The 15,518-nt window shown below is 37.4% G+C and overlaps 2 protein-coding genes across 6 annotated transcripts in view; one reads left to right on the forward strand and one right to left on the reverse strand.

Moving 5' to 3' along the window:
* Positions 1–15,518, forward strand: part of VEPH1 (ventricular zone expressed PH domain containing 1) — a 125,248-nt gene that overhangs the window by 16,852 nt on the left and 92,878 nt on the right. The gene's annotated exons all lie outside the window — the stretch shown is intronic.
* PTX3 (pentraxin 3) lies at positions 1,992–12,081 on the reverse strand. Its single transcript, XM_034439144.3, has 3 exons — positions 11,655–12,081; positions 10,799–11,338; positions 1,992–5,373 (listed from the first exon to the last, which is right to left on the reverse strand). The coding sequence occupies exons 1-3, from the start codon at positions 11,785–11,787 to the stop codon at positions 4,754–4,756; spliced, it is 1,293 nt and encodes a 430-aa protein (XP_034295035.2). The 5' UTR covers positions 11,788–12,081; the 3' UTR covers positions 1,992–4,753.

Genomic DNA, 15,518 nt, shown 5'->3' on the forward strand with positions numbered 1-15,518 from the left:
TATGTGCACTAAATTATTATATCTTTAATTGTGCCAGTATAAATTATGGTGTTCATACAGGTAGTAAGAACCCTACCTCTACTTAGCAGCATGAAAAAAATAAAATAGTATCTGTAGTGAATCAGTGAAATGACCTTGAAGGGAATCAGCAAGAAAAGTTATAAAAGCCAAGGTGACTAAAACATTCCTTAGGTCCTTAAGGAAATAAGATAATTGTCAAGCTTCCAAATAATACATTCCCTGAATGAAAAATCCTAGGCAGTCTTATTCAATCAAAGTCCATTTACTAGGAACATTTCAAATTGGCAAGGTCTTGATGTAAATTGACACTGACCAAACCCTGGAATTACACCCAGTAAAAAGCAAAAGTTTGAATCTTCGCCCCAGAGTCACATTCTCCAATCAGCTCACAGTCCACTGTCCGGTGACTCCAAATTCCACCTTCAGCCATCTGCAGCACTGGTGGGTTTCAATTTTTTTTACTACCGGTTCTGTGGGTTTGGCTTGGTGGGCGTGGTATGACTTGGTGGGCATGGCTTGGTGGGCGTGGCAAGGGAAGGATACTGTAAAATCTCAATTTCCATCCCATCAGCTGGGACTTGGGAGGCAGAGATTAGATGGGGGCGGGGCCAGTCAGAATTTTTACTACCAATTCTCTGAACTACTCAAAATTTCCGCTACCGGTTCTCCAGAACTGGTCAGAACCTGCTGAAACCCACCTCTGATCTGCAGGCACATTCTCTGTTCCCATGGGAAAGAATACAACCTAGCCATAACATCCCCCCTTATTTCTGCAACCCTCCTTCCTACTGCTAGAATGTGGCGAGCCTGAAGCCGTGTTAGATCCCCTTACAGAATACCTAGAAAAAGCTTAAGAAAAGAATAGGAAATAACTACAATAAAACATGGCTACACATATATCAGCTTCAGGGTCAACAATAATATTCAGAAGAGACTTGGGCAGGATTCTACCTGATTCATTGGGTGGACAAGTAAAGTACAAGTATGATCAAACTTGAGAGATTCTGTTCTTATGGCCCATCTCAATAAAGTATAGTTCTAGTCTTTCTGGGTAATCTTTTTCCTGATGTAGTCAACCCAAAGGACTCTCACAGCATTTGAAATTTTCATGTGGAGAGTCTGTTATCCATAGTCACGCTGGTTGAGAGATTATGAGAACTGAAATTGAATACATCTGGAGGCACCAGTGTGTTGAAGATACCTGTATCATATAACTACTAACCTATTTCAGTAAAATAGGGGCCTGGTGGCTCAGCAGACTGATAGCATTGTGATTAACACCAGCTGTCTGCAATTACTGTAAGTTCGAATCTTACCAGGCTCAGGGTTGACTCAGCCTTCCATCCTTCCTAAGGTAGGTAAATTGAGGACCCAGTTTGTGGGGGCAATAAGCTGACTTTGTATAAATATACAAAAGTATGAAGGCTACTGCTTAACGCATTGTAAGCCGCCCTTAGTCTCTGGAGAAGGGCGGCATATAAATCAATTTTTTTTAAAAAATGCTTTATCCGTTCAATTTGGAGATCTTGGTAATTTTGCAATAATGTATGGTATTTATCTTTTTATATCTCTGATTGATTTTTTTAAAACTGGTATTTATTTTTGGTTCAACTCAAGGCAATGCAAATACCTAGTGCTCCCAATTCTATTTTCTCCACAATATGAACCCTATTTGGTGGATTGGGCATAGAGAGAGTGACTGGTCTAAAGACACATAGCCAACTTTCATGCTTAAGGGATGACTATTGCATTGTTTTTCAAGAATAACTTTTGGTACAACAAATGCTAACATGCTAATATAACTTCTTCATAATCTGTAGTGTTCCTGGTTCTGGCATCTATTTGTTTTGAGATTGTTCTGCTTTTAGAGACATGATTTTTATAGAAATTAAACAGAAAAGGGCCCTCTTACATTCTGACTTAGTGCTTGCATTGTATTCTAAACACCCTAAAGAAAATGATATGTAATATCAATCTGATAAAGTATATTTTTATTTACAGCTCAATTTTATAAAAAATAGTTTCAATAAAGTCAATACAAAATCAGTTTATTTTACAATATAATACAGCTATATTAATTTCAAACCAGAAAACTGCAGTCATCCTGAATGCAAGGTAGGCTTCTGGTATTAAAAGTTCCTTGGACAAGTTGCTAACTTTATGAAGATGTACATACTAGTAATAAAAACAGAAAAAAGTTATTGCTTCATACTATTTAAATAGTTCAGTTGCAAAATTCACATTAAAAAAAATAAAACCTACAAACAAGAAAGTCTCATAAGACAGCACAGCTTCCTTCATCTTCACTTCTTCATTGTTGATTGACAATATCTTTGTCTTAATATTTAACATAAGCTTAAATTGTACTCAGTTCTTACAGTAGTTTCTTGCTCATTGTTGACATAGAACTCTTAGCACTTTAATTGTTTCTTCTTCTGCAGTTTTAATACAACTGCTTTTTCATTTGATACCTCTTGTCTAATTTCTAGAACAGTCAATTTTGAAATATACTCTACTCATATTTATACCATTCTGTACTACCAGTCTCTTTAAACTATTATTAGTTTCTATTTTTCCATTTCCCTGTAATTTCATTTGTTTCTGTTAGATCTCTTGAAAAGTTCTACTTTAACTGTGATTTATTGCAGTTATTTTTTTTATAATCTTTTAAAAGGCTCTCCTTTTTCCTTGTTAATTTCCTCTGTTACAGATTGTGATATCTTTCCTTATCTTTTCTTCTTGAAAGTTTGAGTTTAACTACAGTACCTCCTTCTTTTTGACCAATGCTTTCATCATTCATCTGTCCCTAGCTATCATGGTAGCTTGTTCTGAAAGCCACTCAAACTTTTCTGCCTTGAAATTTGGGGAAGAGTTTGTTCCACTTCAGTTTTCACAATGTCTCTTATCTAGTTCCATAATTCCTCAGATACTCTCTTGCGTAAGTTAAGCATATTGATTTGTTCTATTTTGATTTTATATTCTGACTATATGTCTTCAAATCCAATCTTGCTGGCACACCTATTTTTAAAAAACTTTTATGTTTATCCTATGTATTTGACACCATATGAATTTGACATAGCGTGTTCTATAATATGCACTTGGAAAGGATCTGGCTAATTGGATTTTACAATTCTTTTTCCTATATTATAACAAATTGTATTCTGATGTTGTCAATCTAGTGATATCCATGTATTATTTGAAGCAGGCATTGGCAATGAACAAAGAATTATCTTTGCAAAAACTATATTAAACTATTTAGTGTATCATTGTGTTTAACAAACTATGCACCAGACATACTGCAATCTTTTCTGCTGTTACATTTAGCACCTCTTGCAAATTACTATAGATTTCCTTAATATCTTCTGTTATGTTTCAAATAGCAGCACACATTTGTAAAACAATGATGTTCTCTCAATGAATATATGCTAATTCTAATTAATATGAACCTATTGTTTATTGGTTCATAGCCAGTACAAACTTAGTGATATTCTTTTAGGGTGTCACTTTCATTCCATCTCTTTGTATGAATTTATGCTCTGAGTAATATATCACATTATCATCTGAACTGAGGTGATCTATTGCAGTCTACCAATGTTGATTGATTCAGAAAATATCTAATTTAGCATGCTTCAATTCCATTTTAATAGTTTCAAGTTTTGTTTGTTCCATACTTATTACATTGTTTTATTTGTCTTTGTCAAAGATAAACTTGTTTTTCAGTTCTGACTTCAACAATAACCAGACTTCTTTGTCACTTTGGTTTCGCCGTATCAACTATAGATCTACTAGTGAAAATTCACCTTTCTTTCCAGTAACTAGGTTTCCCCCCCCTAATCTAATTGTCTAGCAACCAAAATTGCCTAAAGGATTTGACCCATCTTCATATAATTTCCTTGGCAACAATCCAGAAATGATTTATTACTGCTTTCTTCTAGATTTCATTTTGACATTTTCTAACTTTCCTCAGATCTGCAGAACCCTTCGACTCCATTATGGATTACTTATAGCTCCACACCTCTCCTTAGATTTTATCAACAAGGATAATCCTATCAGGAGCTCCTGCTAGCAACATTTTCAAAATCATTACAGCTATTGAAACTTCTCACCATGATAGGTGCTAATCATGTATAATTCAGAGTATATTCAAAAATAGTTTTGGGGTATGAATAAGATAGGTGCTTAGAGAATGTTGGATCCATATAGAAGTCTAGACCAGCATGCTTACAAGATATATTGTAAGCTGACTCTTAACAAGATATATTTAAGAGCCTATATTTTTCTTTATTTGATTTGTATTTATATTTTAGCTTTCATATGGTAACAATTTTAAATTATGTCCTACAATATGATTTCTCTATGAATGAGATTTCATGTGGATAAAATTCATTTTACTGGCTTAGCAAGTACTTGTTCTGAAAGCAGCTATATCCAGTTGTGGAGAGCTATCTCCCACTTATGATAGCACTGTTCTTTTTTTACGGAATCTGGAGAGCAGAGATATTGGCTTATAGTAGTAGCCATGGCAGTCATCCAAAGGCTTCTTGCCATGTGAAGCCTCATTCAGAGTTTCTTATGTGAAGCAGAGATAACTGGCTTCTGACTGTTCTTTATACCTCTGTTTTTCCTGTGGAAACTGTATCATGGACCAATTCTAAATATATGTATATATATTCAGATTTTATAAATTCTGTTTATTGGTTTGATTTTATATAGAGTTTTGAAGAACATAAATTCAGGGGCTAAAAACATACTGAGCCCCTCCATGAGGCAGAATCTCTGTAACTCCCCAGCCCACTATGTTGCCACGGTTATTACAGGCATCTTCTTCAGATTGTCTTATTATCTCTTTGTCACTGAGGATTCGGTCCCAAATATTAAAGCCAGTTATTTTTCCAGAAAAAGCTAAAGATTCATTGAAACCGCCTCCAACACAGCAGCCATTCTTTTCCTGGCCAATCTGCAAAATTCCGCCATCCGGGATGATGTGGTCTTCAGATATTTCAGAAGAGGTGACCACAATTTTTCCATTTATCGATAAAGATATGGTTCCATTGACTGAACCCCAAGTACTGCAGATGTGAGTCCACTCTCCGGAAGAAATTACCTTTGGGGCAGATATCTTGTTGAGATTACTTTTTACGGCGAGAACCACAGAGTCATAGTTCAGATAAAGCTGAATTTCATAGGGATTGTTCTTTGTTCCATATGAAAATATAATAGTTTTGTCCATTGCTTCAGTTACCTTAACCCATGTGCAGGCAGTGAAGGAGAAGAGTGCCATCTCATCAGTTGGATGAACAGTCACGAAGATCTTTTTGGAACGCATTGGGAATAAAATAACTGTTTCACAACCTGTAAGAACAACAGAATGTAATTGTTATGAATTATACTGAAGGCTCATGCATATCTGGGATAATCGTAATGTAATACAATTCTAAATATCAGTTAAATTATGTTAATTAGTTATGTAACTGCATTATAAGTAGCAATGGCTCTTTTGGATTTTAAGCAAATATATTCTTTCACTTTTTGTAATATCTTTTCAGAGAGACTGTTTGGTATAGTGGTTAAGACAAATGTGAGTTCTAGTTCTGCCTTGGGCATAAAGCCAGTTGGATGATCTTAGGCAAGTCACTTTTTCTCAGTCCTAGGAAGAAGGCAATAGAATAAATAACAAGAGTTGGAAGGGACCTTGGAGGTCTTCTAGTCCAACCCACTGCTTAGGCAGGAAACCCTACACCACTTCTGACAAATGGTTATCCAACATCTTCTTAAAAAGTTCCAGTGTTGGAGCATTCACAACTTCTGGAGGCAAGTTGTTCCACTGATTAATTGTTCTAACTGTCAGGAAATTTCTCCTTAATTTTAAGTTGCTTCTCTCCTTGATTAGTTTCCACCCATTGCTCTTTGTTCTACCCTCAGATGCTTTGGAGAATAGCTTAACTCCCTCTTTGTGGCAGACCCTGAGATATTGGAACTCTGCTATCATGTCTCCCCTAGTCCTTCTTTTCATTAAACTAGATACACCCAGTTCCTGCAACTGTTTTTCATATGGCAAACCACTTCTGGAATTTTGCCAAATAAACTGCAGGGACTAATCTATGCAGTTGCCAAGAGTCAACACTGATTCAAAGGGACAAAAAAAAAAAAATGCCCACATACATCACAACCTTTGAAAAGGGAAGGGATCAGTGACACTAAGAATCTAAAACCATCTCATACCGAATTAGATAATCCTCTATTCATCAATTTATATTGTGATGCAATAATTGGAAAATAATAATAATAATAATAATAATAATAATAATAACAACAACAACAATAACAACAATAATAATAATAATACATAAAATTATTAATTTCAAATAATGTACTTTTTTGTTACATGTAACTAATCTCTTGCTGATATCTCTTTCAGCAAACCCCCAGATGATTTCCATAGGTTTTCCTCATTTACTTTTCATAATTTCTTTGAAGATCCATCTCCATGCCATGTGGGATGGGGTGGTGAAGAAACCCTTTGTCTCTCATTTTCACTCAGAAACACTTCTACTCATGATGTGCAAATATATGTAAACATTTGGCCAATTCAAAAATTACATAAACATTGTTGGACTTTCTATTTGGGAAAAAGCATGTTAAAGAACCTGCGTTTCCCAAAACTTGTATATTTGTTTTCTGATTATATACTATCATAAGGATTAGATTTTTTTTTTCCTGATTAGCCTTTTCACTCATTGGATTTCTGACATTTTTTATTGCATCGAAAACAGTTTCTACATTTATAGTTTTAAATTTATAAAATCCAGTTTATGATTATTATTACAAATTAAATGCAAAATAAACAGAAATTTGTTAGCAAAGTATTAGAGTTAAATGCATCTATAATTACAAATGAAAGTAATCTAATTGTTTTATCTGTAGGCTACATGCACCCCTATATCTGTTTAAATTCAGCATGTAGAAATGAAGAAGGAGAACTTTATCAGTGGAATAATTTATAGAGTATGTTTATAAAGTATCTCAACATGTATTGAAGTTTATCAGAGTGTTACACTAAATCCTTGGCTATTTTAACATCAGGGGAAAAAAATACTTCATATCATTTTCCCATTTAAAAAAAACCTATTATGCTACTCTAAAGTGAGAGGATACACATTTTCATGGATTGAAAACTGATGGTCTAGAATGAATTTTTCATGTTGTAATCTACTGTTTTGTTCAAAAAGACCACAGCTGTACAAAAATAAGTAAAGACCTATAGGATAAACCATTTGAAGCTATGAGAAACAGAAACTTTATTGAATTATAGTTATACTTCCTATGCTTACTTATTTCCCACCTTTATTATTTTTACAAATAACTCAAGGCAGCAAATATAACCATCACACCTTCCTCCTCCTATTTTCCTCACAACAATCCTATGAGGTGGGTTGGGCTGCAATAGGGTGACTGGCCCAAAGTCACCCAGCTGGCTTTCATGGTTATGGCGGGACTTGAACTCAGTTGACAATTTCAAATATTTTAATAAATGTATGAGAGAGCAATTACAGGAAATTGAGATACAGTATGATGAATAATCAACAAACATCACATTTTAGATTCTATGAACTTGAAGTAAAACGAATATTGAAATCACAGCTGTAATAATTAGTATACTTTTTCTATTTTCTCATGCTGTGCTGGTGTCATATGCTTTGAGTTCTAAGAATGTTAAAATGCTTTGACCAGTGAGAATAGGGGCAACGGGTCATGAAAATCTGCAGGAATACTTCTTCAAAGGGCAAAGAGCTCTGTGTAGTGACATGGCTTTTTAATTATCAAAATTTCTAACTTTATTATCAAGGGTAGACAAAATGAAAACCAGCTTTATAAGTCACCAACAATAGTGTGATCACAAAAACCCTTAAGAATCAACCTGGCAGAAATCCAAAATATGTGAGAAATCAAAACCAGTTGCTGAAAACTCTTTTGAAAAAAAAAATTCCAGAAGGATCTGTGGAATATTTTTATAAAGTCAGTCTTTTTGTTCTTAATCAAATTATGAATGTCCTCCCCCTTGTCAAAACAAATAGAACTGAGTGATATCATTGGCCAGAACGTGGTAAATTAAGAACAGGTCCTGCAAATTTGGCGGAGTTATGTTGGACTTAGCACTTCATAGATTAGTTCAATTGCGCCATGGATTTTCCTCCAGATTTTAGAAAAGAGCAATCTTTTTGTCCTGCTCCTCCCTGTCTTCTGTAGCAGCCAGTAATGCGAAACATGTGTGACATCATTCCATTGTGAGATTTCCTCTCTCAGGCAGTAGCCAAAGTGAAGTGGGATTGGGAAGCTTACAACAATATGGCAAAGCACACCACACATTTTTTTATTTTGAAATCTTGTAAAGGGAAGGGAAGAGCAGATGGCTACTTATGGCATGACTTTCTCACAGAAAATCAAGATAACTTTTAGCCTGATGGCTGCTAGCATTATCAAACAAAAGAAATTCTTCAACTATTCCATTCTTACCTCTTTGGTGGACTTTTCTGGTAAAAGCAAATATTAAAAAATTAGGATGGGGAAGAAAGAGACATTCAAGGACAACATTCTCTGGACTTCCTATTAACACCATTTTCAAATTTTGAGAGCATAATGCTGAACTTTGTGGGAAGCACTCAGGAGTAAATAGTGCTAAAAGTGCTTCTGGGTACTTTGGTAAAATTTTTGCAAAATGAATATTCAATGAATTGCTTTACCTTTATGACATGAATATAACAGAATAACACAATAACAGAGTTGGAAGGGAACTTGGAGGTCTTCTAGTCCAACCCCCCAAGGGTGGGTTCTACTTACCTTTACTACTGGTTTGCAGCAGGGCCGCATGTGCGTGTGCTCTTCTGCGAAAGTGCAGAAGCTTCTGCGCATCCGCAGAAGCGTTTTGATGATGTCGGGGTCAGTGGGCGGAGCCTCCCGCCAGTTTTACTATTGGTTTTATAGAACCGGTGCAAACCGGGGCAACCCACCACTGCAACCCCCCCTACTCAGGCAGAGACCCTATACCATTTCAGACAAATGGTTGTCCAATCTCTTCTTAAAAACCTCCAGTGTGGGAGCATTCACAACTTCTGTAGGCAAGTTGTTCCACTGATTAATTGTTCTAACTGTCAGGAAATTTATCCTTAGTTCTGGGTTTGTTTTCTTTTTGATTAGTTTTAATATATAGTTATAATATATAGCTATTACATATTATTTATCATAAATAATAATATATAAGATTATTTTATGTATTAATTCTAGATATCTTAGCAAACAAATGGCTGATCAAGAAGTATATTGTTAGTAATTTCCTATCCTCCCCACCATCACCACTCTGGATCCATCAGGAGTTTCTATAACTCCTTTGAGACAGATGTGAACCTTTTAGAAAATAGTAAAATAGTAACAGTATTTTTAAGCACAGCTTTTTGATGTGACTTTACATTTGCAAAATTAATCAGTGTGAGCACTAGAGCATTATCTATGTTATGCTTTCTCCCATGTGCTTATTCAAAGGTATATATTCTTATCCTGTTCAAATTAAAGTAACATTTTTCTGGAACAGTTGTAAATTACCAAAAATTAGGATGCTTGTCAAAATAGAGCTTTCCTCTTTTCACATACATTTGAAAGGACTTCTAGATAGTGACTGTGATCCTTCATTAGTCCTTTTGGACTAATGAACACATAGCATGACCATCTGCTTATTTCTCAACATCACTATATTTTTATAAAATAAAAGCAGTGATTCAAAATCATAGGCAGCTGTTGCTTTAGATATCACTAATCAGTGTATGGAATGTCACAGAATAGTGGCAAACTCTTCTTTTGTGTGGTTAATTACATGAGACCTATGCCATTCTTTCTATAAGATACCAATAGTTATTTAAAATCAGCCCCAGAGAACATCTAGGTATGAAGAATAGAGCTGCCTTAAAAAATAACAAGTTAGACTTTAAATGGGGCAGGAGAATATGTTTCAAAGTTATCTAACATAAATAGTTTCATTATTTATCTTAGCATAAATCACGGCATGTCCAGATTGGGTATTAAAAGGCAACTGGAAGGGTTCAGGGAATCTTTGTGATATATGGCTGTGCAGTTGTGCTTCACAGAGTCTAAGCTATTCCACTTTCCTGAACCCCTGTGGAGGATCTGTTTATGCCCTGAAGCGTGAGAATTAAATTGATGAATAGTCTGTTGACATAATGAGTGAGCTCACAAGGTCAAATTGTGTTCAGAAGTAGCCCCTGAGGAATGCAGTGAAGGAATCAGCAGGTATGTTAGAAGAAGGCAGAGCAGAGGAACAGCTAGAAAACTGAATTGACTGGGACTGTCAATGAATTATTGTTGCTACTGGCTCTGCAAAATAAAAATAAGAATGGAAGAGAATAACCGCAAGTGACTTAGCAAAACTTCATCATTGCTTTACTAATAAGATATGTAGATGTTTTTGGAGCTTCTATTGGCCAACTGTATTTATTCAATGAACATATTTTAAGCTACAGCAACATAGCTGAAGCAATGAATACTCACAGTGACTTACACAATACACCGTAAGTTTATATTGTTTGGCTGCTATACAATACAAGTCGAACATGCTCCCGCCTAGTTGTCTCCAAATTTATAATAATAATGCCCCCTTCTCTATAAGCAAAGCATCAGGTAAGGTTGTTAAACAAACTTATGGTTAACGTGGTTGGTTGGGAATGAATGTGTAAGGCAATGGTAACACTGGAAAAAGAATCTGACTCACCCGCTGGCAATGCAGCCTTTGTGGTCTTCTTCTGAGATTCTTTTAGTTCAGCTTTTGTTTCCTGCAGCTCTTGCCACAGTGACTTCAACATGAAATTGTTTCCATGCGTTATGTAGCCGACTCTACCTTCCTCTGATGAATGGCTCCGCTGATCACCCTCTTCGGTTCTCCACTGCCAGGCACGCTCGAGCTGGCTGAGTCGGTTGGAAAGATTTTGGTTTAATTGCAGAATGTCTTGGAGAATATTTTCTTGCTTGATCTCATGAAGTATCCCAGACCTACCTCCAGAAGCTCTGCTCTTTGTTATCATCTGGTCCAGTTGGCTCCAGATCTGAGTGGTTGTTTTCTCGAGATATGTGGTGCACGTGCCAGCAAAGTTTTCCACAAACTGCAGCATTTCTGCTCTCAGCATCTGCAGCTCCACCTTAAGGATTTCATCCAGAGACTCAAGCAGCATGTTTTCCTTCATCTGGGAATTCTCAAGCATAATGAAGAGCTTGTCCCATTCTGTGTGTTCTCGCTGACAATCACATGAAATGGCTGAAACAGAGCACATAGTAAACATTACTCTACGTTTGAACTTTATTCTTGCAAAAGAAGCTGTTTAAAGAAAGATGTATTCCAAGGCTATTTACACACTTTCTCTCTTTAGAATAGAAGGCAGGGACATAAACTACAAAATAAGAGCAGAGAAATTTCCATGCCTCCTTTCTTGGCTAAATGAACATTCTGAAACATTGCTATTTTTAAGTTTGCTAACTGCAAATTTTGCAACGATAAGAGTACTAATTGTGCTGTTAATGTAAAAACAATTTGTCCGTGGTTAAAGATTAAGGAAGAAAGGCAAAATACTTACTTTCTTCTGTTGCAGGAATTACACTTTCTATTTCATTATCAAAATTCAGGAAGAAGATATCATCATACTCATCTGTGTTCTCAGTAAATGAAGAATAACAGAGAGCAAAAAACAGAATCATAAAAGGAAACATTTTTGGATAGAATTTCCCAACTGCTTCTGTAAAATTCTCGGTGTCTTAATCTCTTGCAAGACTGGAGCAGAGATGACTCCTAGAGAGAAAGCCCTTAAATAATACTGGGGGAATGCCTGAGCTTGAATGAATGAGTAATTCTAGTCCTGGAGCTGTAAGAGGAGTGCTTCTGGTTATTATTAATTTTTTTGGATGGGAACTGTAAGGAAGGGGGAGGTATGGAGATTGCACAATCCTGAATCTTGTTAAGTCTGAAATGGGGGTGGATTAGTAAGGAGTGAAAGGGGAGAAATGATGGAAAGTCTATTCTTGCAAATTGCAGAGCTCTTTGGAGACTAGTGTTTTTTTTTTAATGTCATGAATTTTAATGAAAAGACAAATAAAATGTAAATTAGCTGATTTAAAGAAAGGTGAAAAATTAAAGAGATTCTATGGTTGTAACTGGAAGGTACATAAACTCCAATTATTGTTTGCATTCATTTATAAAATTTATTCATTGTTATTGGATATACTGCTGCAGAACTTGGTTTGGGAACACCCTTTGTATTATTAAAGCATGCACAATATTGGGATAACTAGAGAAGATGTAAAAAGTTGCAAAGTATATATGAGACCCATTTTCCTCTAGTAGCAATTATCTGATAGCAATTATTCCCTTGAACAGGAAAAATATGTTACATTTTTAATTTTGGTAAGCAGCACACAAACACACATACACACACACACAAACATACACATACACAACTTACAAATTTTGTTTGGATCAATCTCCCATTCTCCCACAACAATCTTTTTAAGACATTGATCTTGAATACCTCTAGAAAGTACTCTATGCAAATAAAGATGCCCAGCTGTTTGAGTAATAATTTTTAATTCATATCCTGGATATAATTAGCTTCAAAACTTGTATTTATTGGCACTATGCCTGGTCAAACTGCAGTTTAAGAAACAGAATTTCTAAATACATGACAAGCTAATGTTTGCTCCACTAAAAATGTTTAAGGATACACGTGACTCCACTAAAGAATTGCATGCCATGGTTTGTTCTGCTTATGCTTACTTACACTTATTTAATGTTATTTAATGCAGGTCAAATCCTTTGACCTGGTCTGATGACGGGGTTTTAAGGGTTTTAATGGGTTAATTTTAAATTTTTTAGATTTTAGTCTTTGTTTTTATTGTGGCTTGTGTTTTATTGTTGTGAGCCGCCCTGAGTCCATTGTGAGATAGGGCGGCATATAAGCCGAATAAAATAAATAAATAAATAAATAATGTATATTTTAAAACAGTGGTCCCCAACAGGGGTAGGTTCTAAATTTTTTTACTACCGGTTCTGTGGGCGTGGCTTATTTTGTGGTCGTGGCTTGATGGTCATGTGACAATTCTTTAGGATTTAGCAGAGGTACTGGTCTACCAGGCTTTTAACTGCTTGCAGAGCTGTACCAGTCTACCCATTTGTTTTTGGAGGCACCGTTCTACTCATTTGTTTTTGGAGGCACCGTTCTACTCATTTGTTTTTGGAGGCACCGTTCTACTCAATTGTTTTTGGAGGCACTGGTCTACCCATTTATTTTTGCAGGCACTGGTCTACTCATTTGTTTTTGGAGGCACCGGTCTACCCATTTATTTTTGCAGGCACTGGTCTACTCATTTGTTTTTGGAGGCACCGGTCTACCACCAAACTACCTTTTACCACTGATCAGCTGTAGGGCAGCCCTTTGAAGCCCCACGGCAAGAGTTTAAACAGTTTTTTTCCTTCTAGCCGATCAGCTGGGACTCAGGAGGCAGCAATAGATTAGGGGTGGGGCCAAATAAAAGGTAAGAATAACAAGGGGGGGCAGAATCGGTTCGGTGACATCATATCGTCACCGCTACCAGCTCGGCGGAACCGGGCGGAACTGGGAGGAACCCACCACTGATCCCCAACCTTTATGGCTCTGCAGACAAGCAGCAGTGGCAGTGGCAGGGCAGGAGGGGATGGTTTCACATGCGAAAATGGAGCATCACATGCTCACCTGCCGCTTGCATGGCCTGGTTTCCAATGGGCTGCAGACTGGTATCAGTCCACAGCCTGGGGTTTGGGGACCCCTGTTTTAAAATAATTTTCTTCTGTAAATTATGTAAGAATCAGAATATTATATGAAATATGGGGTCACTTAATGAACTGGAATTAACGACCTCTTCTTTTACTATTTACAGTAGTGGCCAAAATTGTGGAAACCTTTTGGGAAAAGTGTATTTTTGAGGTTTGATGGCTAATAACACTTATTCTGGGGGGGGGGAGTTTCAAGATAATCATATTCCACTGCTGGAATGGCCTGGGAATAGCCCAGACCTTAACCCAATAGAAAATCTATGGAGCTAGTGATTAGACAGTGATTGAGTTAACATGTCAAAGTTAATGGTGGGTGCACTAATACCCCTTTCGATTGGGGGACTATTAATCTCTCCAGGTGGTGAGATGAAAAGAACAGAACAGAATTAGTTGGAAGGGACATTGGAGGTCTGCTATCCCAACCTCCTCCTCAAGTAGGAGACCCTATACCTGTGATGGCGAACCTATGGCATGCATGCCAGTGGTGGGTTGCCCCCAGTTCGCACCGGTTCTATAGAACTGGTAGTAAAACCAGTGGGAGGCTCTGCCCACCGGCCCCGATGTCATCAAAATGCTTCTGCGCATGTGCAGAAGCTTCTGCACATGCGCAGAAGAGTGTTGTGCACATGTGAGCGAAGCGAGCGGCCCCATTGTGAATCAGTAGTAAAGGTAGCTAGAACCCACCTCTGACACATGCCACAGTCATATCAGTGGGCACACAAGCTCAGCTCCAGTGCGCATGTGTGCACTGGCCAGCTGATTTTCGGGCCTTCTGGTCCCACCATAAGTAGAGAAACAGTCTGTTTCCTGCCTCCGGGGGGCCTTGGGGGGAGGTGGGGAAAGCCATTTTCGCCTTACCCAGACTCCTAGAAAGGCTCTGGAGCCTGGGAAGAGAGAGAAACAGGCCTACTAGGCCCACTGTGCCATCGCGTGCCAGGAGTGGGGGGAGCGGGGGGCGGTCATGTGTGCTTGCACGGGGGCAGGACATGTAGAATTATGGGTATGGGCATGCGCACGCACGACCTCACCTCGCCGCCTCTGGCACGCAATGGCAAAAAGGTTAGCCATCACTGCCCTATACTATTCCAGACAAGTGGCTGTCCAGTCTCTTAAAAGTCTCCAGTGATGGAGCACTCACAACTTCTGAAGGCAACCCATTCCATTGGTTTATTGTTCTCACTCTCAGAAAATTTCTCCTTAGTTCTAGCTTGGTTCTCTCCTTGGTTAGTTTCCAAACATTGCCTCTTGTCTTGCCTTCTGGTGCTTTGGAAAATAGGTTCACCCCCTCTTCTTTGTGGCAGCCCCTCAAATATTGGAACACTGCTATCATGTCATCCTCCCCCCCCACTAGACTACACATACCCAATTCCTGCAACCATTCTCCATATGTTTTAGCCTACAGCCCTGTGGAGAATGGGCAGCTATATGAATTTGATAAATAAATATGACAGGGTTTTAATAAAATCAAGACTCAAATGGTCTTCTTTTGGTAACAGAATGGTCCACTGGGAATTCATAGATTTATTCATCCATCCATCCATCCATCCATCCATCCATCCATTCATTTGATTTCTTTAGCCACCCATCTCAGCAAACAACTCTGGGTGTGGCTCACAATTGAGAATGCTGAGACATC

The sequence above is a fragment of the Pantherophis guttatus genome, chromosome 6 (genome assembly GCF_059756535.1).
Source record: "Pantherophis guttatus breed Tessera chromosome 6, ASM5975653v1, whole genome shotgun sequence".
NCBI classification, from domain to species: Eukaryota; Metazoa; Chordata; class Lepidosauria; order Squamata; family Colubridae; genus Pantherophis; species Pantherophis guttatus.

Bases quoted from the DNA above. Each gene is read 5' to 3' on its own strand.
- PTX3 (XM_034439144.3), bottom strand. From the start codon at position 11,787: ATGTTTCCTTTTATGATTCTGTTTTTTGCTCTCTGTTATTCTTCATTT. The intron at 11,339-11,654 runs GTAAGTATTTTG...GCTCTGTTTCAG, and splicing joins AATTCCTGCAACAGAAGAAA to CCATTTCATGTGATTGTCAG. The intron at 5,374-10,798 runs GTGAGTCAGATT...TTGTTCTTACAG, and splicing joins AAAGGCTGCATTGCCAGCGG to GTTGTGAAACAGTTATTTTA.